Source organism: Neomonachus schauinslandi, chromosome 9, assembly GCF_002201575.2.
Source record: "Neomonachus schauinslandi chromosome 9, ASM220157v2, whole genome shotgun sequence".
NCBI lineage: Eukaryota > Metazoa > Chordata > Mammalia > Carnivora > Phocidae > Neomonachus > Neomonachus schauinslandi.
Genome location: NC_058411.1, coordinates 37,975,769 through 38,001,671, shown reverse-complemented (window position 1 = coordinate 38,001,671; position 25,903 = coordinate 37,975,769). Strand labels below are relative to the sequence as shown.

The 25,903-nt window shown below is 41.3% G+C and overlaps 1 protein-coding gene across 2 annotated transcripts in view; it reads left to right on the top strand.

The window, feature by feature from the left end:
• Positions 1-25,903, top strand: part of PRKCH (protein kinase C eta) — a 217,341-nt gene that overhangs the window by 182,906 nt on the left and 8,532 nt on the right. For both annotated transcript variants that reach the window (XM_021701358.1, XM_021701359.1), the window contains exons 11-12: positions 4,894-5,032; positions 5,629-5,817. In XM_021701358.1, coding sequence (XP_021557033.1) covers positions 4,894-5,032; positions 5,629-5,817 — 328 coding nt within the window. The remainder of the gene's footprint in view (positions 1-4,893; positions 5,033-5,628; positions 5,818-25,903) is intronic.

The following is a 25,903-nucleotide window of genomic DNA, read 5'->3' as shown; positions in this document are numbered from 1 at the left end:
TAAGCGTCTGCCTTCGGCTCAGGTCATGATCCCAGGGTCCTGGGATCGAGTCCCGCATCGGGCTCCCTGCTCCTTGGGAGCCTGTTTCTCCCTCTGCTTCTCTCTCTCTGTCTCTCGTGAATAAATAAAATCTTTAAAAAAAATTAAATTAAATTAAAAAAAATAAATTCTGTGAGCCAGAACATGCTCACGCCTTCTTCCCTTTTACTGTCTATATCCTTCCATTACTGCATCCCGTTACTTTTCCTGCCTAGTCATTCTCGGACCATCCAATTCCCTTTGCCTTACTGCCCATTTGTTTTCTGAACACTTCAGTAGCTTCCCAGCTACTTTCCTCAAGTTCTCTCCTCCCCCTCTAACCTGTTGTCCACATTGTAGCTGGAGGCTCATTGTAAAATCACAAGTTAATGCTGTCCATCTCCTGTGTATGACCTTTTGATGGTTTCTCTTTCTTCTTGGGCCAAAGACTGCAATTTTGGCTGGTCCCTGCCATATCAGGCTCCTGCTATCTCCTGTCTCCTTCAGGACTCTGGGCCCCTTGAGTATTGTTTGGCTCAGAGATGGTCCTCTGAGATTTGTGCAGTGGGTGAATGGCTGAATATCTTGTGTTAAGTAATACATGAATGGCAGGTCTATCTAGTTGCTGATAAAATCAGATATTAGACTTTTGCTGTTTCAGTGACTTTTCACCATTTTTTTTTTTAAGAGAGTGCGTGTGGGAGCACGAGGGAGAGAGAGAATCTTAAGCAGGCTCCATGCCCAGAGCAGAGCCAGTCGGAGCTGGTCAAAGCCCGTGGGGTGAGATCTCACAACCCTGAGATCGTGACTTGAGCTGAAATTAAGAGTCAGATGCTTAACTGACTGAGCCACCCAGGCGCCCCTCAACATTCTTTTACCAATTTAACACAATCAGTCTTGCCTTGAAAAAAATTGCAAGTTTATTATAAACCCAGACATTCAAAATACAAGCTAGCGCTAAATGATTTTGTTGTGAAATTGTGATCACAATATTAAATTCATTCTTTTCAGCCACCTCTTCACCCTTACCCACCCATCAGCCTCTTCTCCTTAGAAGACAGCAGTGAATTATCTTCAGAATATTTGACCAGTAGAGACACATTTGCTGTGCACGCCCCTATTCCCATACAAAGGTTGGGTAACATCCATTGAATTCCCTCTCCTTGCACAAACTAAAAACCAAAGCAAAAAAAAATTTTGGGGGGTAAAATTTTGATTATGCATTTCATACTGATGTGCACAAAAATGTCCCTTTGTCATTCTTCAGTCTTGAGATACTTATTGATTCTCAGATGGTTCTTGTTTCAGTTGGGGAGGTGTCAGGAAATAATCTCCTAGGAGGATTAGCCAGCAGTGCAATACCAGTGTATAAAAGAGTGTTTGCCTGCTGTAGTGGGTTATGAGCCCATGCTTTGGAGGGAGGTGAGCAGAACTGAGTTTGAATCCTGGATTTACCCCTGGGTAACTAAATAATGTTGCAGCAGATCCTAGTTCAGAGGGTTGTTATGAGGATAAAGCAATACGGTTAAAGCACTTAGCATCTGGTGAACATGCAGCGTTTGTTAGCTGTGCACGCACATACCCAAACGAGCAGACAGAAAGCGGTATATTGTAATAGTATATTGACTGTATGCTTTATAATAACCAATATCAAAAGTTATATTTTATTGAAGAGTTGTTGTCTCTTAGATTCAGATATTAAAATATTTACAGATGAGATGATTTTATGTCTTGGATTTGCTTCAAAATCTGAAAAAGGATGGCTCCAGTAGGGAGTGAAGGTATACACAAACAAAACTGGGCATGCATTGATAGTTGCTTATGGTCTGTGAGCACCATGGGAGTTGTTATATTCTCTGTACATTTGTATAGATTTGAAATTTTCCATGATAAAAAAAATTTTCAAATACATTAAAAATAGTTACTGAATAGCCTCTTAGAGTCATTCTTGTTCAAGGAGCCAGCTCTCAACTCACCTTCCTTTATTTCTTTTGGAGGAGTCACTGATTCCAGTGATCTAAGCAGAAAGACTCATGTTATTCTGTTTTATGACTCTCGGAATAGCTCAGTGGAAACAAAATAAATAGAATTTCTGAATTTCCTTTGTCCTCAACCACTTGGGATGCCTCTCAATGAAACCACTGTGGGCATTTTAAGTAACTCTGATTACCTGGCAACAACAATGTATAAAATAACTCTTTCTACCCTTCTGTGCTTGTATGACAAAAGTTATAGCTATGAAATACGGGGGCTCAATGCGCTAATGAATGATGAGCCTGTAATTGTGTATTTGGCATTTTGGAATCTGAGCCTCTGCCCTGTATGAACTTGTAATCTTCATTGTGTAGCCTTGTTAAGTTTGGCTGTTGAGTTACATGTTGGCATTGAAGGCTAGGGAGCTACTGCAAAGCCAAAAACTGACCTCTGCCTATTTCAAAGTCAAAAGTCAAAGGATGATTTTTTTGCTTTTGCATTTTTCTTTTTAAGTAAAAATAATGATTACCCTTAGAATGGAAGCTGATGGTGGCCATGAATGAATCTTTAACCTTTGGATCTATTTGACCAACCCCGTCAATGTTTCACTCTTTCATCTGGCTGCAAGCCGAGGAAAAGTATCATGATTGGGTCCATAACTGCCTTTCCGAAAGTAGTTTCCCTTCACCAGTGTCACCCAAGCAAAGAATTTGAGCTTATATTTCAGGATTCTTCTTTTCCCTCTGGAATCCATCTCTAAGGGGAAAAGCACATCCCTTTTTTAAGTGTAATTACTTTGGAACAAGGATCCCAGTGAGGTTTATGAAGCTTCCTTTCTTTCCCTAAAAATAAGACAGGCTCTGAGTTGGCCAGGGCAGCTCACTGTTGTCTGTCTGAAATGCTTCTGTTTATCTCTTGGGGCAACACCTTCTGCCAGGCCCAAGCTGGAGCGAGGGAGGAGGAAGGCTTAGCTCCAGCTAAGGGGAAGACAGGTACACAGACAGAGCCTTCCGGAATACAGTGCAGGGTGTACCATCATTGAGGCATGAACTGGGTATTCTGGGGGCAACGTTGACTATCCAGGGATATCGGGTCAGAACTTAGAGAGAAGGTGTGAGACATTTGGACCAAGGGCAGAACTGATAGCCTGGGATTATATTATGCTCTTAATTGAACCCCCTTGGGATCCCAATTTGGGAGTTTTGTCTGTTAGTTAGCACCTGGTATGAAACCAACAGTGGCATTTCCCTCGGGCCTTATACAGTCCTGAGGAATGCCGAAAATGAGTCTGAAACGCCAGGATTGAAGTGTGGCCTTGGGCATCCTATGCGTTGAGCCCCCTATACTGCTCAGTCTGTCTTCCAGGCAGTGAGGCCGTGTCCCCGGACTTCTCTGTACAGAGGGCATGGTGCTGGGTGGCTTACAAAACTGATCGCAAGCACTCATCACTCCCAGAACAATTCCTGCTACCCATGACAGCAACTGAGTAATATCCAATTAAACCTCTTACTTGGGCTGTTAGTCACAAACTCTCTTGAGCAATCACAGGTCAGTTCTTGAGACCGTTGTAGGTTTCTGTTAGCACTTGTTTTCTGTTACCAAAGAAAATCCTTTATGAGTCCGTAGCAAGCTAACAGCTTTAGGAGAATTCAGAGACCCAGTACCCTTGTTTGGCAATGTGAGAGAGCAGGCTCTGGGCGCAGGTCCACACAGGCCTGGCTGGCTGGGCTAGAACATGGTGCCCACAGAGGCCGCCCCCAGGCTTACTCAGATCCCCCACGGTCTTGCTCTCTCCTGGGGCGGCAGACTGTAATCTCTAACCCTGAACACGTCTGATGTGTGCCATCTGTCCCAGAGAAGCCAGACAACCAGGCACTAATAGGGCAGAGGGTCTGTGGCCATTCCTGGAAGAATCGCTGAGAAAGACTGTACTCCTGGCAGTGGCCTCCCTCCCGAGGCCATGATCATAGTCATCCCGCCCGCCACCCTGCATCTCGTGAGTCCTCCTTCACGTGGGCTAAGTAGGTCTTGCTTATATTGTGTGGGGGCTGTGGTGGAAGGAAACCGTTTCCACAGATTCCAGCCCCCTGAGAACGGTTGCTTGTTGCAAAGTGGGATTTTGTATGGAGAAGGGGAACGAGGCTGGGTTTGGTTTCAAGTGCAAAAGGCTTGCTTTTCTGAAGTGGGCGCTCAGAGACCCAGCACACCTTTGCTTACTCCCAGGGAGACTGCTGCCAGGGGCACACAAGCCGAGAGGAGGCCTGCTCTGCGTTCCCACTGATGTGTGCCAGGAAAACTCCTCTGCTTTCACCTCACTTATCAGGGATTCCTAGAAGACAGGACTTTGTTTTCATTCCTGGGTGTCTCCAGTGACCGCTCTCTGTGCGACCTGTGTGGTCAGGCTGTAGCAACTCATGAGCTCCCAGAGCACAGCTTGGAAACGGGTCCCGCCCGCGCTGGCATCACCTGCCTCCTCTGAGCTGAAACGTGATCCCAGGCTGGACAGACACCAAGTCTTTCCGTCACGCCAGGCCAACAGAACTGGATTCCCAGAGCAGGGCTAGGCACACAGAGCCATGAGGGCCCCGCCACAGCCCACGGTGGGGGTGAGGCTCCAGAAGGTCAGTCCTACAGCGACTGTGGAGACACCCCCGGGAGGGGGTACCATCGGGCCTCGGGGGGTTGTATGTGGTTAGCCTATTCACAAGGGACCATCATCTAGGAACCATGAAGCAAATTTTGAGTTGACCTAAAGCTTTTTCCAAGATAACCCAAAGAAGTTTGTTACCTTGGAGGTGTATGCAGGAAGCTTGCTTGGTGTGGTCTCAGCCACCCCACGAGCCAGCCCATCAGGGTTTGGGGCCTGGCTGTCCTACGCGTGTTGAATACTCTTTCTTCCAGAGATCTCAAATTGGACAACGTACTGTTGGACCATGAGGGCCACTGTAAACTGGCAGACTTTGGGATGTGCAAGGAAGGGATCTGTAATGGAGTCACCACGGCAACCTTCTGTGGCACGCCAGACTATATTGCTCCAGAGGTGAGTGCCGCTTGGGCAATCCCGAGCATTAATGTCACAGGCTGTTTTGGTGCACTGAGCTTTATGGGCGCGTTGAAAGCTGACACCTCCACACTCCCTGATGCCTCATTGGGTGAATGATGCCTGAAAATGTCCTTGGTTCCTATAAATAACAATTTGAGTTAAAAAATTTTTGTGTAAACCTTGCCATTGCTTTAGGCATTTGCCCTGAATGAGGACAAAGTGTGCTCTACTCCCAGCTATTTATTTTCCTCTTTGTCTCTACTCAGTGCTTTGATCCCAGCCCCATTTAGCAGAAGTAGAGAAAAGTTCCTCAGTCTTTCCCATGCGAGTGAGTGAGCCCAATCTCCTCCTCCCTCTACAGGGACACCATGCCCAAACCCTTTCTGTTTGGGATCTGCACATGCCATCACCTTGGCCAAAACAGGCCATAAATGTTTGATCACCTGGATGAAAGGTCCTCTGAGTTGAACCACAGAGAAAACAGACCACTCTCTAGAGATGAAATGAAACCTCTTTCCTAATCCATCATTTTCCCTAGTCATTCAGGACACATTCATTGATCAGATGTTCTCACCTTGGCCCCCTCTGCACAGATCCTCCAGGAAATGCTCTATGGACCCGCAGTAGATTGGTGGGCGATGGGCGTGTTGCTCTACGAGATGCTCTGTGGTCACGCACCCTTCGAGGCGGAGAATGAAGATGACCTCTTTGAGGCCATCCTGAATGATGAAGTGGTCTACCCTACATGGCTCCATGAAGATGCCACAGGGATCCTGAAATCTGTAAGTTTGGTTTACCCAACCAGCTTCTGGCCTACTGCAAACCAGCTGGCTGTGTACTTCTTTGTGTTCTTCCAACACCTCGCACTGGTAAGCTCCCAGTGCTAACTGCAGTATATGTTTTAATCTGCAGAATCAAAGAACCAGAATGTTTTCCTCTGGTTATGCAATAGTTCCTTCTGGGCCAACTGCGAGCCGTTGATAACGTTGTTTGCCAAATATCAAATATTTCTAGCACTTTGGCTCTAGCGTAGGTGAAGTAATGCACCCCCTTTAAACAGTCAGGACACGCCAGGGGGTTGGGTCAGGTGAATGCCATTCCTGCTTTGTTTGGGTATTGACTGTGTTTCTGGGATAAAGGGGTCTTTCCCTTAGTGCTGGGCGAGGCCAGAAGAGGTTTTCTAAACTTCTGCAGATCCCTTTTGGGTCCACATTATCCTAATGAATAATAAGTGAGGTGCCAGGCCCAGGATTCATGTGCAGTGAGGTTAATGTATCATGAAAAGTCTTTCTCGTGTACATTTAAGGTACCGTGCTGGAAGCCTTATTTTGAAGTGAGGAGGAAACATGGATTTGATGCCTTTATGTTGAAAATAAAAAAGCACATGTGATCTGTGTCATTCCTATAACCACGTTAGTTGAATTCACAAAGCATGTATTACCGCCTACTAGACGCATAGGGGAATAAAGATGGATAAAAGGTCAGTTCTTCAAGTAGGGAAAAATCAGGATAATCCATTCTCTGTCAGATAGTTTCTAGGGGATAAGAATTACTTTCCTTAAGTTACACCCTTTCCAGTGATTTGAGACAGAAAACTAAATTTGGGAAATATTGGCTATCTTGTTGGGAGACTTTAGACTTTCTCTTTAGAAATCTTCAGTGATATAATCCGTGCCATTTCAAGAACATTTTATATGCCGGTCACCGTGTACTGGGGCTGAAGGCATGACTGTCCCTGAGAATTCTCCTTATCACTAAAAGTGAAATAATCATAGAAATACTTCTCAGGCAAATATTGCCAAAGTGAATTGTAATTGGTAACTTGATTCTCAAGGTTAGGTGCCAGTATTCTCCTGATATTGAGGAAACACTAATGTCTTATAGAAACAAAAGTGAAGTCACTTTGGATTCTACCAAATGTCTCCTACCTAGCATGTTTTCACAAGAACAACTGATTTGTATCGTTGGTAGAAGTTTTAGACTGAGGAAACAAAGACTGTGGCTTTTATGACTTCATGAATAAAAGACGGAGGAGGGCTTGTCTCTGTGGATTCGTGCCCTGAAGTGTCTTAACTTCTGGAAGGGAACTGTACTCACCTAGGTTGGCCCCAGCCAACTCTGATGACCTAAGCTACTTTAACACAACCTAATCATGCTACAGAATTGGACTTATGTTGCATTATTACTTTTCCAGTACCGTGGTCCATAATCTGGCTCTTCAGGCACGCTAACCCCCTGTGGCTGACAACAGCCACCGTTGTTCTATTCATTGTTTTTCATGGTGCACATATTTAATTCAATTGCTGTAGCCTATTTAGCATTTTTCATACTTAAAAGAAAGACCTCAGAGTTTATAATTCAAATGAAAATACTAGTTTGAACTATAAAGAAATGTGTATCGTTGGCTTGGTCTATAAATGTCATTATGCTTAGTACGGTGAAGGGTAGGAAATAAAAATCAGTCTGTGCCTCAAGAAACTGTAATGTTCTCTGTGTAGGGTTAACAATCCAGATCATCATTTTTCTGATAAATATCTCCTACCTTTTGTCTGAATCCAGTGGAAATCTTGAGGTCCCCTTATCGTTTGAGTTGGACATCACTCACATGTGCGTCTCTTAATTTTTTTCTTCAAAATTTTAGAAGTCCTTAACTTTATTCTAGTATTTCAGAATCCTCTTGAGAGAGTTTTTCCCAACTAAATCTGGGACCTAGATCTTACTCCCCCTCATCCAATCCCTATAAAACCTAAAATGGGTACTAAGCAAGATTAAGAACCATATGGAACTATTAAGAGGTTTCTTCTTAGCCAGATAAGTCTAATTACTTTAAACTATATCTTTGATATATATATATATATATATGCATTTTGTGTGTTTTTTTGTTTTTTTGGTTTTTTTTGTAACTAGAATATTTGTTATCTAGTAATATCCTCCCTCCGCAATCTTTGTTCTAAGAGAAAACAGAGCCTCTGGTGCCCAAAGAGAATCTAATCTTCATTGGAGACTGAGTTTTACCCTCTCCTTGCAGATTTGCTCCTGGGAAGCTGTGAACCTCTTCGCTTTCCTTTATTTTTCTTTCAGACACCAGTTGCTCAACTGAATAGAGACAGCACCTGAGATTGTGATATGTCACTGACCTTGCAGTGATTTTCCTAAGTGGCATTCTATGTTCTTGGTGGGGTGTCTCCCCGTAGGAAGGAGTGTGGGCTTCACTTGGTGACAGGCTTACCTCCCAGCTCTATTCTGTTTTGACTTGGTGACCTGAGTGAGCTACCACACCTCTCTGAATCTCAGTGTCTTTGCTTACAAAATCAAGGTAATAAAATCCACGTCATAAGATTATTATCCAGAACACCATAAGGATTCTATTTCTTCTTCCTTCAAGGAGCGTCCCTTAAAAGTGATTTTCTGAAAAACACTTGCAAAGGTATCAGATGAAATTACTAAAAAGCATTCACCCAGAGGATTTCTGGGACAGCTTTGTACATTTCAGCCTCTATGCCTAAAAATAAAAAAGCTTAAATGCCATAGTGGAGGAAATTCAGCTATTCTTTGCTAAGGGCTGAGACATTTAAATGGAAGTGTGATCAAGGAAAAGAAAGAAAACAGTTAAGAACAGTCAGGACTTGAGAAACACTGAGGAAGAAATACTTCATCCGGGTCTGGTGGTGAAGAACCCGTCCCCACAGCAGAGCTGTCCACAGGCAAATCTCGGCTCTTTCACTCACTGGCTGTGTTCTCTTGGGCACATAGTGTAATTTTGCCATGCCTCAGTTCCCTTATCTGTACAACTGGGGCATGAGATAGTGTGTGTGGGATACCTGGAACAGTGTTCAGCAGAGGAGATGCTCAGGAAGTAGCCACTACCATCATCAATGGCATCTGCGTCTATGAAATGATTTTAGACTCTTTGTGCTTTCCTTTGAAAAATGATTATTGTATTAGGAAGAAGGTTGAAGGTATCAAGTCATGCTTATAAAGCTTTCGGACTGCTTTTTGGCTTTAATTGCAACTTGATTTAATTAGACCAATATAGTTTTCTATTGCTAGAAGAAACCTTAAAGACTGTCCATTCCAATCCCCTCATTTTATAGATAAGGAAACTGAGGCTCAGAGAAATTGTGACTCACCAAAGGCCATTCAGCACATTAGTTTAAACAAAAAAATTAGAAGTCTTGTGCAGTTTTCATGGGAATGTAAAATGGTGCAGCCACTATGGAAAACAAGATGGCAGGCAGTTTCTCAAAACATTAAACATAAAATTACCACATGGTCTAGCAATTCCATTTCTGGATGTATCACCAGAAGAATTGAAAGCAGGGACTTGAACAGATATTTGTACACCAATCTTCACAGCAGCATTATTCACAATATCTGAAAGGTGGAAACAATCCAGGTGTTCTTCGACAGATGAATGGATAAACAAAATGTGGTATATGCATACAATGGACGATTATTCAGCCTTAAAAAGGAAGCAAATTTTGATGCATGTTACAACATGGATGAACTTTGAAGGCATGCCTAATGAAAAAAGCCAAACCCCAAAGGACAAATGTATGATTCCACTTTTATGAAGTACCTAGAATGACCTAGAAAGTCAAACGTACAGAGACAAAAAGCAAAATGGTGCTTGCCAGGGACTAGGGGTGGGGGTGTAGGGAATTAGTGTTTAAGGGGTGTGGGGTTTCAGTTTTGAAGGATGTAAAAGATTCTGGAGATGGATGGTGGTGATGGTTGCACAACAGTGTGAATGTACTTAATGCTACTGCGCTATACACTTAAAAATGGCTAAGAAGGTAAATGTCATATTCTGTATATTATGCCACAATTAAAAAAAAAAATAGAAAAAAAGCCCCAAAACCCTGGGATCAGAATCCAGATATTCTTAACTCCTAGCCAGAGCTCTGAGCTAGACTACCTCTGGCCATTCCCCATTTTTCTTCTACTTCCCATTAATAAGAACATGGGCACAGACCTGACTAGGGTAGAGGCTGAAGAATAAAAGGAGGTTGGAGGATGGGGCTTAGGGCCCACCAAGGTTCACAGAGTGACCGTGGAAGAGGATTCAGTGAGGAGGTTAGGAAGGAACGACTTCAGGTTGTATAAACATCTAAATCTAAAATGTGGCTACTAGTTTTACTTGCGATGAAATAGGCCAATGGTTTTACAGTGTGATCTACCCAGAAACTGATGCCTGCAGTAACTTTTGAGTAGTACTAGCTAAGTAGGAACAAATAGTCCTAGGCCAGATAACTGAGGGCTTGGGGAATCTGTGTTAGAAGTTATGTAAGTGGAGACATTTTTAAGGACTCTGAACAAGACTTCATTTTGTTGTGCAATTCCAGTTCAAGATAAAGTGCATTTCTTTCTTTAAAAATATAGACTTCAAGCCCTTTTCCAGGATTTTGTGATCCCCTAAGATTCTGGGAGCTTGGTGACTTCAAGAGTTCCTAACGTTGAATGTTGACTCCATTGGATGGTGTCCTGCATGGTCCTAAAAATTGTCAGGAGGTCCTACATGCTACGTTTTGTATTATAATCACTTGTCATCACCCTTCATTTCATAGAGCTTGGTGACGATTAAAAACACAGAGAATTGCCAAGATAGAAAATCTTTCAAAAGCACTTGGTCTGAATCCCTGGTTGATAGGTGAAGCTGAGACCCAGAGAGGTGAACCAACCTCACATGGTAGTGTAGAAGAAGCACACACTAGTCTGAGTCAGGGGACCTCCTTCCACTCCTGCCACTGCTCTTCAGCCTACCTCTGCAAAGCAGGGATGAGGACACCAATAGTACCCACTTCAAATGAGGGAGTACACATGAAAGGATTTGGAAAGTTGCAATACAGGAGTAATTTATTAGTATTGTTGAGTTATGAGTAGTAATTTCATAACATACTGAACGTGTCATTATCATCATCCTCTCCTTGAACAAGATCCACCAACATCATCAAGATTATTAAGTGCTAAATTGTACATGAAGCTGGGTTCCATTTTTATTCCAGAGAGAACTATATTGCACTTTTCCAGAAGCTAAAGACACGTATGTGGGATGTAAATAACCAAAAAGATACGGATCTGCCTACTCACTTACCAGGAACGAGTCCATGCATATATGCATAGCAGCCATGGGTCTGCTAGGCTCAGGTACTAGCAAGGGGCTGGGGATGCAGAGAGGACCACGCCAGATATTATCTTTGCCTTCAAGGAATTTAAGTCCGGCTGGGATGGGGAAGAAAACAGATAAGAAAAAAGAAATCATACAAATAACTATCATTACAATTGACGTTAAATAAAATAACGTTATCATTAACTTAGAATTCGATTTTTAAAAAAGGTCTAAGGTGCTTTGAGAAGATATAAGAGATAGACCAAACCTAATCTAGGTCATCAAGTGAGGCTATCCTGAGGAAATGACATTTAAGCTGAACCCAAAGGCTGAAGGCAAGTTAGATTCAAGAAGTACACAAAGATCTTGAGAAAGAGTGAGTTTAAGTAACTCTCTGGCAGTGTGGCAGGACTGTAATGAGCAAAGGTATAGGGCCGTGGGGGTTAGAGGAGTTGAGGCTGAGCATGAAGGACACTGGAGGCCATGTGAAGGAGTGCCAAGATGAGACATTGGAGGACTTCAAGCAAGTATGAGGGACAAAATGTTTTTTCATGTTTAAGTGATCATTCTGAATATTTATAAAGAGATATTGTAGATCAGATGGAAGCATTTGCAGATGAAATATCTGGGATTTTTTTTTTTTTTTGAGAGAGAGAGGGAGAGACAGTGGGGGTCGGAGAGAGGTGGGGGAGAGAGGGAGAGAGCAAATCTCAAGCAGGCTCCATGCCCAGTGCGGAGCCCAGTGTGGGGCTTGATCTCATGACTCTGAGATGATGATCTGAGCTGAAATCAAGAGTTGGACACTCAATCAGCTGAGCCACCCAGGTGCCCCAATAGCAAATTTTAAAATTAACATATGAATCCATTTTATACAAAGTGTGTGTGTATACATATGTGCCTGTGTGTGTATAATGTATATATGTATACACACACATTACAGACTGTGTAGAAAAAGTGAACTCAGCCTTCATTTAATGAAACAAAATGGTTTAACAATACAATCATAGAAAAAGAATAAATAATGTGAGCCACATACCAGCTCTCTGGCTGATCCAGCTACATCTTTTTTTTTTTTTCCACTTTAGTTTTGAATTTATTATGAAATGTTTCAGTAACAATGGGTCTGGATCCAACTATGCCTTTTTGATTGCTGGTAAGAGTCCCAAGGTCCTGGACTGGGAGTTGACATAACCTGGTCATTTTTATGCTAAGAGATAAAATTTATCAGCGGTTTTAGCATATTCATTCTTCAACATCCACAAACAGTGTTCGTACCTTCCCAAGAAGTATTTCTCAATCCAAAGTTGAGTAACTAAGTGTACCCCAAAGAAGGATTTTTAAACAAAGAGCAGTGAAGAAGAGAGCCGTCAATGGTGAGCTCTGCCCTGAGCTGCTCCCCTGCTGCCCTGTGGGATCCCTTCCTGCGGGCTGGGGCCGCCCTTTCCCACCAAGACAGGAAGGTCCAAGATCTCCAAGCCAGCCTCTCACATCCGCTCCCTGAACCACTCTCAGCATGGTGGGCCATCCCTACTTGGCTTCCTGAGATTTCCTGATACTCTTTTCTTAGGAACATAAGGTCAGCCCTGTTCCTGGAATTGGTGTCTGCTGGATATTTTGGTTGCCTTTTTTTTTTCCCTTCAAAACAAAATGCTTTCTGAATTCCTTCCTACCTTTTAAAATGGAAGGTTTTATTATCTGTAGAAACTGTTTGGATACCCATTTATGTAGCATACCATAGAGTCATAGATGGTAAGGACCTTGTGGCTTTGTATGGTGTAATAATGTCAGTGAGTCCCCTGAAGTGAGGATGAGGGGGTGTTCTTGTCCCCTGTTCCACAGAAAGTGAGTGGTTAAACAGGATGGGCACCGGCGTCTTACCCAACAGAACTCCCAGCCCATTGTTACTTTCCTACCCTAGCCCTTCCCGTGATCACCTTTACCAACCGCCCCCCCAGATTGTGAACTTTCAAGTGCTTTGTGTGTGGATGTCCAAACATTTCATATAGACGTGAAGAGAGGCAGAGGACTTACTTGTGAGGACACTCCCCTGAGGCACAGAACCATCCGGAAGAGGGGAGCTGGAATACACCCAATGTTTAGCCCAGGACTTCTACTTGGGAAAAAATTCCCAAATCATTAACCACTAATCCTTACAAACTAAAAATAACCATCACATACACTCAAAAAAACTGCAATGGGAAGACTATTTTTCTTTCTTGCCCTTTTGTGTCTCATTTCTCATCTTCCCTTTAAATGTGTATGTGAAATACTCACATGTCCATGCTCTAAAAGCAAAACAATCCCACCTGTTCACTCTCCTAGATTATAAAAACTGGCAACACCCACAGAAGTTAACACAGAAAAGATATGTGAAGACACACTTGGGTAAAGGCATTCTGGATTTATGATTTTAAAGACAACTTTTTAAATGTTTTTCTTTCCCTTGGTTTGAGAATAATACATGCTTTTTGTTGGCTGAGTTTCCTTAACTGGCACTAAGGTATCCCAAAATGCTAATAATCATAACACAGAAGAAAATAGAGAGTTTGCTTAGAGTTTTGTGGTTGCGCTGAGTTTTGCTTTCATGTAGCTCCAGAGAGATTGAAATTTGGGCAAGTCCTCACGAATCCACAGAGCTTAAGAAGGTGACGGCCTTTCTGTGAGATGAATCTTCCTTTGTGCTAAATCATCTCCTGCGAGGGATCACGAGGCTTGGTGCTGACTCAGGTGAAGTCAGTGCCCTTTCTCTGAGCTCACACAGGTGGCCAGGTTAAATAAGCGCTGAAAGGAGTTTGGGGCATTCTCCTGAGTCACCTTTGTCTGTTCAGGAGGCATTGTAAACTTGGCATTAGAGGGAGATTACAGAGTGCTTTTGTTCCAAAGCTTTATAGAAACTAAAGTGTGTGTGTACTTGTGTGGGTTTTATCTGTCCTCACACCTCTCAGATTTCATCATCTGTGCCTTGTCTGCAGGAATCCTGTGTGCCTGTGTGCACAAAGGGAGAATCACAATTAATGCTGGGATCCTCTTTTAGCCAGGAGTCTGTCCCACGTCTGTCACCACACAGTTGATGAGAGCAGCACTGAATTTGACCCCCTCCATTTCCCACTCCCCTCCTGTCATAAGTCAAGATGCTCAAAGGAAGTGGTCAGGCAGAAGGAGGCTGAGGAAGTGGAGGGAAAACTGGGACCAGATTAAGGTAGAGGATCCAACTCTGGATCATTAGAACTGATCTTTCAAACACTGTGATGGGGAAAATCCAAAAGAAATTTACTGAAAGATCCTTTAGCAAGAGAAATGGTTTACATGCAGCCAGGCAGCCCTTTACTAGGACTGGAGTTCCCATATGAAGAAATGGAGCTGCTCCACAGTCCTCTTATTGAAACTGCTAGTGCAATTAACACCTTTCAGAAATGAACCATTTCCTTACAGACAGATCAATGCTAGTGTTGGCAGAAGACAGAAAAACCCTAGCACACTGATCCTCCTGTAGACTTATTTGGCATTTTTAAATCATATTTTATGAAAGTTACTGTTCTCAGCTTCCCTCCCCCTCATTTTAGCTTATAAGTTTACTTAGGAATAGAGGTCCTAATGTTTTATTTGTGGCTGGCAGCGTGAAGGATTTTTTTTCCTTTTTCTTCTTCTTTTTTTTAATGGAGTACTAATACCACTTGCCCCTTTAATCTCCATATCTCAGGCAGGAGGATAAAGATATCAGAGGTTTTGTAAATCGAGCATGGATACCTTTTCTACGTGGCAGTTTGCTAACTGAAATCTGTGGGTCAGAAGAGCTTTTTGTTTTAAGCTGGAAAAATTCTCGTGAACAGAACTAGTACACTTTGTTTTCTTTCATGTGTCCTTTCCAACTATCAAAAATCAATAATTTTTAGCAGTTGATGGTTAGGTTTGGTTTGGACACCCTAGATAAAAAAGGGTGTTGGCCTGGGTTTCATCAGGAGGAAATAAAAGGCATTGTGTAGTCTCCTCTGGAGGACCCTTGTTTAGTACTTGCTTCCTTTAAATAGCTACATGTGGGGGGATGGCACCTGAAATGAAGAAGTAGTTTGGGCCTCTGGAGTGGCCACAGTGAGTAGAGCTTTCTTGACGGTTAACACTTGGGAGAGCAGTAAAACCTGCCCCATCAGTCAGGGATGCTTGAGACTCACTTGCCAGCATAAAATCATATTGGCCAACAACATGGGTGTTGGCACAAATGCCTGACCTTGGACTTCGATCTCTGGGACTCACCTCTGACCTTTACCTTTTTTTAAACCAACATTGTCCTATGACTTGGGATTCAGGGGAAGCTATAATGATTATAAAACACAGGAAAATTAGAGTGTTAAAAGCACTGAAAAGGAATTAAGTAGATGCCCACACAGAAAGGCTGTTGGATTCCAGTCACTGACAGCATGAAAAACAGAGCCAACAAACCCGCTTACAGATTTTAGCACTGCTTCTGCCCCCTTGCATGAACAGCGACAGTACGGGCCATTTACTGTACTGGCTTTCATGAGGAGATAATAAAGTACACTGTGTACTGTGCCTCTGGAGATACTTACGGAATATTCTGATGTAGGTTAGTTATAAGTAACTTATCAGTATAGATGTTGATCCATTGGTATTTTCAAATATACTCATGAGCCCCCTTCTTCATGACTAGCCCAAGGAGATAAGCTTGAGCAAGTTTTGTTTCATTTTACTTTTTATAAAGACAAGTCCACTTGAGACCCAAGGAAAATGTGGCTTCTCTAGCTGAGGGAGAAGGTACAGTCATCTTCAAAATGGCAGTTCTTCTCTCCCCGAATTTTAATGATAAATCCAAAGAGAGACAATAGAGAGCACAGTCCATGGAGGCCATTGGTCTCCCTTCCCACTTGATGCCAGAGAGGTCATCCGGTGTCCTTGACAAATCCCAGTTCTTATGCTAATGTTTCCAATAAGACAGTCGTGCTCCTCCTGGGAAAGCCCTTTCTCTCACTTCATGGCATCGAGTATTAAACTTATTTTAATTGTCCTTACAAGCGGGCGCCTGGGTGGCTCAGTTGGTTAAGCGACTGCCTTCGGCTCAGGTCATGATCCTGGAGTCCCAGGATCCAGTCCCCATCGGGCTCCCTGCTCAGCAGGGAGTCTGTTTCTCCCTCTGACCCTCCTCCCTCTCATGTGCGCTTTCTCATTCTCTCTCTCTCAAATAAATAAATAACATCTTTAAAAAAAAAAAAGATATTAAAAAAAATTGTCCTTACAAGCTTATGTATGTCCCCTTAACTCCCACTCCCTAAACATATTTTTTATTTAGAAGTGCCTCTTATTGCCGACACCTCTCCTGGTATTTGAAAATATCAACAGTGCCCTTTTATCTTTTTTTCTCCAATATAAAGACCCCCCATTTGTTTAAAGTAAAGCAAGGTGGTCAGACTAAAGGATTCTTTACGTCCTTTTCAAGACTGTTTTCTCTGCCCTCTCTTAGTACCCGCTGGTCCCATGGGCCAGCAAAGGAAGTGTAACGTAAGTAAGCACACAAAGTGCCATGCATTCTCATTCAAGTGAAGTCCTGAATGTCATCCCACGATTCCTCCTGACCTGTCAGTCCACACTGTTTTTTAATCCAGAATCCAAATGAGAAGATTGGTCATCTCAAAAAGAAAGTTAGCACAGTGACTGAAAGCAAAGGCTTCTAGTGCTAGATAGGCTGGGGTTTGAATCCCGGCTCCACCACTCCCAAACTGGGTGGCCTTGGAGAGGTTACAGATTGGACTGTTCTTCAGTTTTCCACTCTGTAAAATGGGAATGATAATCAGGGTCGCTGTAAATATTATACAGAATGAATTTGAAACACTTAGGTCAATACCTGCTATAATACAAGAACACATAGATATGTATATATAGTAGTAGTAATAGCTACCACTTATTAAGCTATAGCATTTACAAAAGCTATACCCTTTTTTTATTGATGTATAATTAACATACCATATCATGTAAGTTTCAGGTCTATAACATAGTGATCCAACAATTATATGCGTTATGAAATGGTCGCTATGATAAGCGTAGTTACCATCTGTCACCATACAAAATTATTACAATATTATTGACTATATTCCTTATGTTGTACTTTTCATGCAGTGACTTATTCATAACTGGAAGTTTATACCTCTTAATTCCCTTCACCTGTTTTGCCTGCCCCCCCCCGCCCCCAACTGGCAACCATCAGTTTATTCTCTGTATTTAGGAGTCTGTTTCTGGTTTTGTTTTGTTTTTTCAGATTTCACATATAAGTGTAATCAATGGTATCTGTCTGAATTATTATACTCAGCATAATACCTACTAGATCCATCCATATTGTTACTAATGGCAACATCTCATTACTTGTTATGGTTGAGTGATACTCCATTGTATATATATACCACATCTTTATCCATTCGTCTATTGATGGACACTTGGGTTGTTTCCATATCTTGGCTATTGTCAAAAAATGCTACAATAAACGTAGAGATGCATATATCTTTTCAAATTAGTGTTTTTGTTTTCTTCGAGTAAATAGCCAGTGGTGGGATTACTGGATCATATGGTATTTCTATTTTTAATGTTTCGAGGAACCGCCATACTGTTTTTCATAGTGACTACACCAATTTATATTCCCACTAATAGTGCACGAGGGTTCCTTTTTCTCCACAACGTTGCCAACACTTATTTCATGTCTTTTTGACATTAGCCATTCTGACAGGTGTGAGGTGATAGCTCATTGTGGTTTTGATTTGCATTTCACTGATGATGAGTGATGTTGCACATCTTTTCATAGTCTGTTGGCCATCTATATACCTTTTTTGGGAAAATGTCTATTCAGGTCCTCTGCCCACTTTTTAATCCGATTGTTGGGTTTTTGGTGTTGTCTAAGTTTTTTCCATATTTTGGATATTAACCTTATTTGGCTATATCATTTGCAAATATCATCTCCCATTCAGTAGGTTGCCTTTTTGTTTTGTTGATGGTTTTCTTCACTGTGCAAAAGCTTTTTATTCTGGTGCATTCCTCAGAGTTTATTTTTGCTTTTGTTTCCCTTGCCTGAGGAGACATACCCATAAATATGTTGCTAAGGCTGATGTCCAAGAGATACTGCTTATGTTATCTTTTAGGAGTTTTATGGTTTCAGGTCTCACATATAGGTCTTTAATCCAAGTTTATTTTTATATATGGTATAAGCAAGTGGTCTAGTTTCATTCTTTTTGCATGTAGCTGGCTAGTTTTCCCAGCACCATTTACTGAAGAGACTTTGCATATTCATGCCTCCTTTGTCATAGATTGACCATGTAAGTGTGGGTTTATTTTGGGGTTCTGTTCCATTGATCTTTTTGTCTATTTTTGTGCAGGTACCATCCTGTTTTTGATTACTGTAGCTTTGTAGTATAATTTTAAATCTGGGATTGTGATACCTCCATCTTTGTTCTCACTCAAGATTGCTTTGGGCAGTACGGACATTTTAACGTTAATTCTTCTAACCCATGAGCATGTTGTATCTTTCCATTTATTTGTGTCGTCAAATAACCCTTAAATTTGTATGGACACAAAAGACCCTCAATAGCCAAAGCAATCTACAGATAGAATGTAATCTCTATCAAAACACCAATACTATTGTTCACAAAACTAGAACAAATAATCCTAAAATTTGTACCATTCTTTTTTCCACTCCTACAGCTGCTCCCTGCCCAAATCAGTCTGGATCTGGATCCCTATGTGCTTTGAGGATGGCCAGGTGGTCCTATTTCCATAGGCATGCAGATTACTAGTTCCAGCCCAGCCTAGTAAATTCCACTCAGACCCAATCTGAACAAGCTAGAACAACTCTCCTTCTCTTGGCTCTTCCAATATTCCATGGCAACACCAGTCTGTATAATAACCTGTACTTGCGAAGATTAGTTTGTTTCCCCAGAGCTATTAAAAAAATACATTATGTATCCTTCCGCCCTGCTTCTGAGCCCCATCCCAGCCCCAGTGTGGGTTGTTGTCAGCCTCATCTCGGGTTTAAATATCTGTCTCTGCCTTCTCCTATGGAAAAGTGACTTAGCAATGCCAAGTCAAAGCCCTGGGGTCTCTCTCCTCCCCGGCAGCCCCATCAGCTAACTCACATGCCTTCCCTTGTCCCTCTCACCCCTGCTCTGGGCTGGCTGGTGCTGCCCGTGTAGGTCATTCCCAGGCTGTGCCTCGTCAGTGCAGCCGGCGCAAAGGGCTGCGGGAGCAGGTGGTTGATGACTGGTCTTCCTAACCAGGCTAGACTGCCCTGTGACACTGGGAGCAGACCCGTGACTGCAACAGGCACACACAGGCATGCATTTTGTCACCCCCATGGGCTGGACGCCCGCGGTGAGGTTGATCATCATAGCTGTGAAACCTGTGTTCTGGGTCGTGTGTTCTTCCTCTGCCCTCCCTCCCCAGCATTCTCTGGAGAGCCTGAAAATGCCTTCTTCCCATTTGAGAGCATCTGCCTGGAATATTGATGGGAATGTCCCGTGGAATGGTTTCCTTCCCTTCTGATTTGCCAACATTAACGCTTTCTGCTCTTTGGTCTGAAATTGAATGAAAGGAGAAGGTCATTTTGTTTGTCCAACAGCCAAGTCCAACTATTAGGAGAAAATACAGTGTTTTCTCCCTCCTGAAAGAAAATTTTATTAGACTAATTGGTCTATTTATATAACCAGTTGTCTTCCTCTGAAATCAGACCGATTTTGAAAGAGGGAAAAATAGCCATTGCCTACATTTTAATGAGTTTCAAAGTACATTTGGATCCTGTTTTCTCAAAACACATTATTATACAGGGTTAGTTTAAACTGTGTCCTCTGGAACATTCAGCCACTGAAAACCAAAGCCACCTCAGGTGCAGCAGAGCCTACCAGACATGGCACGGGGTTCACAAAGAAGTTGCCCCATTGCATCCTTCGTCCTGCATTCACTATCTCCCTTCTATTGTTTAAGCAGATACAGCTGCACAGCAAAACCTGACTGCTATTTGTATTTCTTGTTTCAAGATTGTCTCTAGAAATCTTTGCTGTCAGAAAAACTGTTTTCCAGAGACCATCGTAACAACCCCACTGCTGGAAACTGTGAAAGCAGAAACAGGCCTTGTTGTGTCTTTCTTGGCTGCAAAGTTGAGTAGCAGGGAGAGCCGGATGAGCCTCAGGGTCAAGGCTGACTTCAGATTTTACTCTTGGAGGTGTTTAGTCCATGCCTCTGGCTTTAGGTAGGACAGGATGGACCTACAAGTGGTTTAACAAGATGCTTACTAATACATTTATTGAGGGCCTGTTTTGTGCCAGGCATTTACTTGTTGTAACAGTCTTATGAAGTACAGGAAGATCTCCATTTTATAGTTGAGGAATCTGAGGCCCAGAGAAGATAAGATATTTGTGCAAGGTCACACAGCTCATTGGCATACGAACATACAGAGTCAAACTGCAGAGCCTAACCAGTTAACCTCTGTGCCTCCCTATCAGAGGGGCTCTTCTATCCTTCCTTAGTGTGCAGGAGGCTTCCCAGGACATTCTTGTACAAACCCGACCTACATTTCACTGGAGAGCCACCTTCAGGAGGACACGTCTGTTTTCCTCTGTAGTCCTACCTTCTCTACAGCCCTGAAAGAACTGTTAAGTTTCTCATTCTCCGGACAGATGTATCTCTGATCACTTCGGGATCCTCTAGTGAAATTCCACTTTAATGAGGCCCCCAAAGAAAGGAGACTACAAATTGAATCCATGCATTCTTGACCCCTCTCCTGTCCCTGCTCTCCAGTTACCTTGACACTTACATTTGGGGTGGAAGCAGATTTTCCACTTTGGCCTTCTCACTTACTCTTTGCAGTTTATAAAGTGCTTTTATTGACCCTAGAAAACATTCTGCCTCCTTTAGTAAATGTGTCCAGAATCTTTCATGAAGTCACTTTATTTTCCTCCTTGGCTGACTTTCTCATTTGGACCACGGTCGGGGAAAAGGTCAGTTGAGGCGAGGCAAGTTTAAGTATGACTTAGACATGGACAGACGATGGCTCCAAACAACATTGTTGGTAACTTGTTTGGCATTTGGGTCCCATTAGGGACATAAGCAAACAGAGGATGTTTTCTGCAAAGGGATCATGCCATCACTATTCACAGCAGCAGGAATACGGTGTTTAGGGAGAGTATCATGCCTGGCGTAGGGCAGCAAGCCCCTTCTCCTCCTAGCCCTGCACACCTCCACCAATGTGCACCGTTAAAGATTTTAGGACTGGGCTAATGATAAATATTCCCTTAACTCCCCATCTTTGCATCTTTGGAGGGGTAGTCCTGAAGAGGCTATAAGCTCCTCCTTGCGGTGGGCCCTGTCCTGGCTTCTGTTTCATGGTATTCATCCTCCCGGACTTTTTTTTTTTTTTTTTTAAGTATAGTTGACACACAGTGTTACATTAGTGTCAGACATACAGCATAAGGGATTTGACAAGTCTGTGTGTTATGCTGTGTTCACAAGTGAGCTACCGTCTGTCTCCATACGATGCTGTTACAATACCATTGATTAGAGTTGCTGTGCTATACCTTTTATCACTGTGACTTATTCGTTCCATATTTCCCACTACCCCTCACCCATTTTGCCCATCCCCCGCAGAACTCCCCCTCCACCCCCCCAGCAAGCATCAGTTTGTTCTCTGTTTTTATGAGTCTGTTTCTGCTTTTTGTTTTAATTCTTAGATTCCACATATAATTGAAATCATATGGCATTTGTCTTTCTCTGACTTTTTCACTTAGCATAATACCTTCTAGGTCTATCCATGTTGTCACAAATGGCAAGGTCTCATTCGTTTTTTTATGGCTGAGGAATATTTCATTGTACATATAAACCACTCCTTCCTTATCTATTCATCTCAGTGGCCACTTGGTTGCTTCCATATCTTTGCTATTGTAAATATTGCTACTATAAACATAGAGGTGGCATCTGTCTTTATGAACTAGTGTTTTTTGTTTTCTTTGGGTAAATACCTAGAGTAGAATTACTGGGTCATATGGTGTTTCTATTTGTAATGTTTTGAGGAACCTCCTTACTGTTCTCCACAGTGGCTACACTGATTTACATTCCCACCAACAATGCATGAGCGTTCCTTTTTCTCCACATCTTCACCAATACTTGTTATTTCTTGTGTTTTTTATTCTAGCCATTCTGACTAGGTGAAAGGTGATTCTCATTGTGCTTTTGATTTGCATTTCCCTGATGATTACTGATGTTGATCATCTTTTCATGTGTCTGTTGGCCATCTGTAAGTCTCTGGAGAAATGTCTATTCAAGTTCTCAGCTCATTTTTAACTGGATTATTTGTTTTCTGGTGTTGGGTTGTATAAGTTCTTTCTATAGTTGAGATATTAACCTCTTATTGGATATATCATTTGCAAATATCCTCTCTCATTCAGTAGGTTGCCTTTTCATTTTGCTGATGGTTTTCTTCACTGTGCAAAAGCTTTTTATTTTTATGTAGTCTCAATAATTTATTTTTGCTTTTGTTTCCCTTGCCTGAGGAGACATACCTAGAAAAATGTTGCGAAGACCACTATCAAAGAGATGACTGCCTATGTTCTCTTCTAGGAATTTTATGGTTTCAGGTCTGACATTTATGTCTTTAACCCATTTTTGAGTTTATTTTTGTATATGGTGTAAGAAAGTGGTCCAGTCTCATTCTTCTGCATGTAACTATCTAGCATTCCCAGTGCCATTAAAGAGACTGTAGCATGAGTTTATTTCTGAGCTCTCTGTTCTGTGCTATTGAAGTATGTGTCTGTTTTTGTGCTAGTACCGTAATGTTTGATAGATTTGCAGCATATCTTGAAATTTGGGATTGTGATTCTTTCAGCTTTGTTCTTCTTAAGATTACTTTGACTATCCAGGGTCTTTTTATGGTTCGATACAAATTGTAGGATTGTTTTAGTTCTGTGAAAAAAATGCTGTTAGTATTTTGGGAGGGATTTCATTGAATCTGTAGACTGCTTTTGGTAGTATGGACATTTTAACAATATTAGTCCTTCCAATGCATAAGCATGGAATATCTTTCCATTTGTTTGTGAGGTCTTCAGTTTTTTCATTAATATTTTATACTTTTCAGAGTATAGGTCTTTAACCTCCTTGGTAAAGTTTATTCCTAGTGATTTTATTCTTTTTGATGCAATACTAAATGGAATTGTTTTCTTAATTTCTCTTTCTGCTACTTTGTTATCAGTGTATAGAAATGCCAACAGATTTCTGTGTGTTAATTTTGTATCCTACGACTTTACTGAATTTATTATTTTTCATAGTTTTTTTTTTTTTGGTGGAATCTTTGGGATTTTCTATATATAATAACATGCCATCTGCAAATAGTAACAGTTGAACTTCTTCCTTGCCAATTTGGATGCCTTTTATTTCTTTTTCTTGACAATTGCTACTGCTGGGGTTTTCAGTACTATGCTGAATGAAAGTGGTGAGAGTGGACATCTTTGTCTTGTTTGTGATCTTAGAGGAAAGCTCTGTTTTTCCCCCCTGACTTATGTTAGCTGTGGGTTTCTCATATGTGGCCTTTATTTTGTTAAGATATGTTCCCTCTAACCCCATTTTGTTGAGAGTTTTTATCATGAATGGATGTTGAATCAGATGCTTTCTCTCCATCTATTGAGATGGTATGATTTTTATTTTTCATTTTGTTAATGTGATGTATCACACTGATTGATTTGTAAATATTGACCTACCTATACATCTCCAGAATAAATCCCACTCAATCATGGTGAATGATCTTTATAGTGGATTGTTGAATGTGGTTTGCTAATATTTTGTTGAGGACTTTTGCATCTATGTTCATCAGGGATATTGGCCTGTACTCTTTTTCTGTACTGTCTTGTCTGCTTATGGTGTCTGGGTAATGCTGGCCTTGTAGAATGTATTTGGAAGCTTTCCTTCTATTATATAGAATAGTTTGAGAAGAATAGATATTAAATTTTCTTTAAATATTTGGTAGAATTCATGTGTGAAACCACCTGGTCCTGGACTTTTGTTTGTTGGAAGTTTTTTGATTACCAATTCAGTTTCATTAGTAATTGGTCTGTTCAGATTTTCTATTCCTGATTCAGTTTGGGAAGATTATATGTTTCTAGGAATTTATCCATTTCTTCTAAGTTGTCCAATTTGTTGGCATAGAATTTTTGTAGTAGCCTCTTATAATTCTTTCTATTTATGTGGTGTCAGTTGTTACTTCTGTCTCATTTCTGATTTTTGGGGGGGGGGGTCCTCTTTTTTTCTTGAGGAGTCTAGCTAAAGGTTGGTCAATCTTGTTTATCTTTTGAAAAAGCCAGCTCTTAGTTTCCTTAATCTTTTTTTATTGTTTTTGTAGTCTGTGTTTTATTTATTTCTGCTCTGATCTTATTATTTCTTTCCTTCTACTAACTTTGGGCTTTGTTCTTCCTTTTCTAGTTCCTGTAGGTATAAGGTTAGATAGTTTGAGATTTTTCTTGTTTCTTAAAGTAGGCCTGTATTTCTATAAATTTCCCTCTTGGAACTGCTTTTGCTTGGCCCAAAGATTTTGGACCACTGTGTTTTTATTTATCTTCATGTATTTTTTTATTTCTTCTTTAACTCCTAGGTTGCTTAGTAGCATGTTGTTTAGCCTTGACATGTTTGTGTTTTTTCCCCTTTTTTTTTCTTATAATTGATTTCTAGTTTCATACTATTGTGGTTAGAAAAGATGCAGGATGTGATTTTAATCTTCTTAAATTTATTGAGACTTGTTTTGTGGCCTAATGTGATCTATCCTAGAGAATGTTCTATGTGCACTTAAAAAGAATGTATTCTGTTGTCTGAAAAGAGTATATTCTGTTGTTTTGTGATGGAATGTTTTATATATATGTTAAGTCCATCTGGTCTAATGTGTCATTCGAAGACATTGTTTTGTTATTGATTTTCTGCCTGGATGATCTATCCATTGAAGTAAGTGGGGTGTTAAAGTCCCCTACTATTATTGTGTTACTGTTCATTTGTCCCTTTATACCTGTTAATATTTGCTTGATGTAATTAGGTGCTCCAGTGTTGGGTGCATAGGTGTTTACAATTGTTAGATCCTCTTTTTGAATTGATCCCTCTGTCATTATGTATTGCCCTTCTTTGTCTTGTGTTGCAGTGTTTGTTTTAAAGTCCATTTTGGCTGATAAAAGTATTGCTCTTTGTTTTTCACTTCCTTTTGCATGGAACTCTTTTTCCATCCTTTCACTTTCAGTCTGTATGTGTCTTTAGTTCTAAAGTAAGTCTCTTGAAGGCAGCACATAGATAGCTTGGCAGAATGGATAACAAAACAAGACATTTCTTTTGAGTAAAGCATTTAGACCATTTACATTTAAAGTGATTATTGATAGTTATGTACTTTTTGCCATTTTGTTAATTATTTTCGGTTGTCTTTGTAGTTTTACTCTGTTCATTCCTCCTTCTCTTACTCTCTTGCCTTGTGATTGATGGATTTCTTTAGTGTTATGCCTGGCTTTCTTTTTATTTTTTGTGTATCTATTATAGGTTTGAAGACATTGTTTTGTTATTGATTTTCTGCCTGGGTGATCTATCCATTGAAGTAAGTGGGGTGTTAAAGTCCCCTACTATTATTGTGTTACTGTTCATTTGTCCCTTTATACCTGTTAATATTTGCTTGATGTAATTAGGTGCTCCATTGTTGGGTGCATAGGTGTTTATAATTGTTAGATCCTCTTTTTGAATTGATCCCTCTGTCATTATGTATT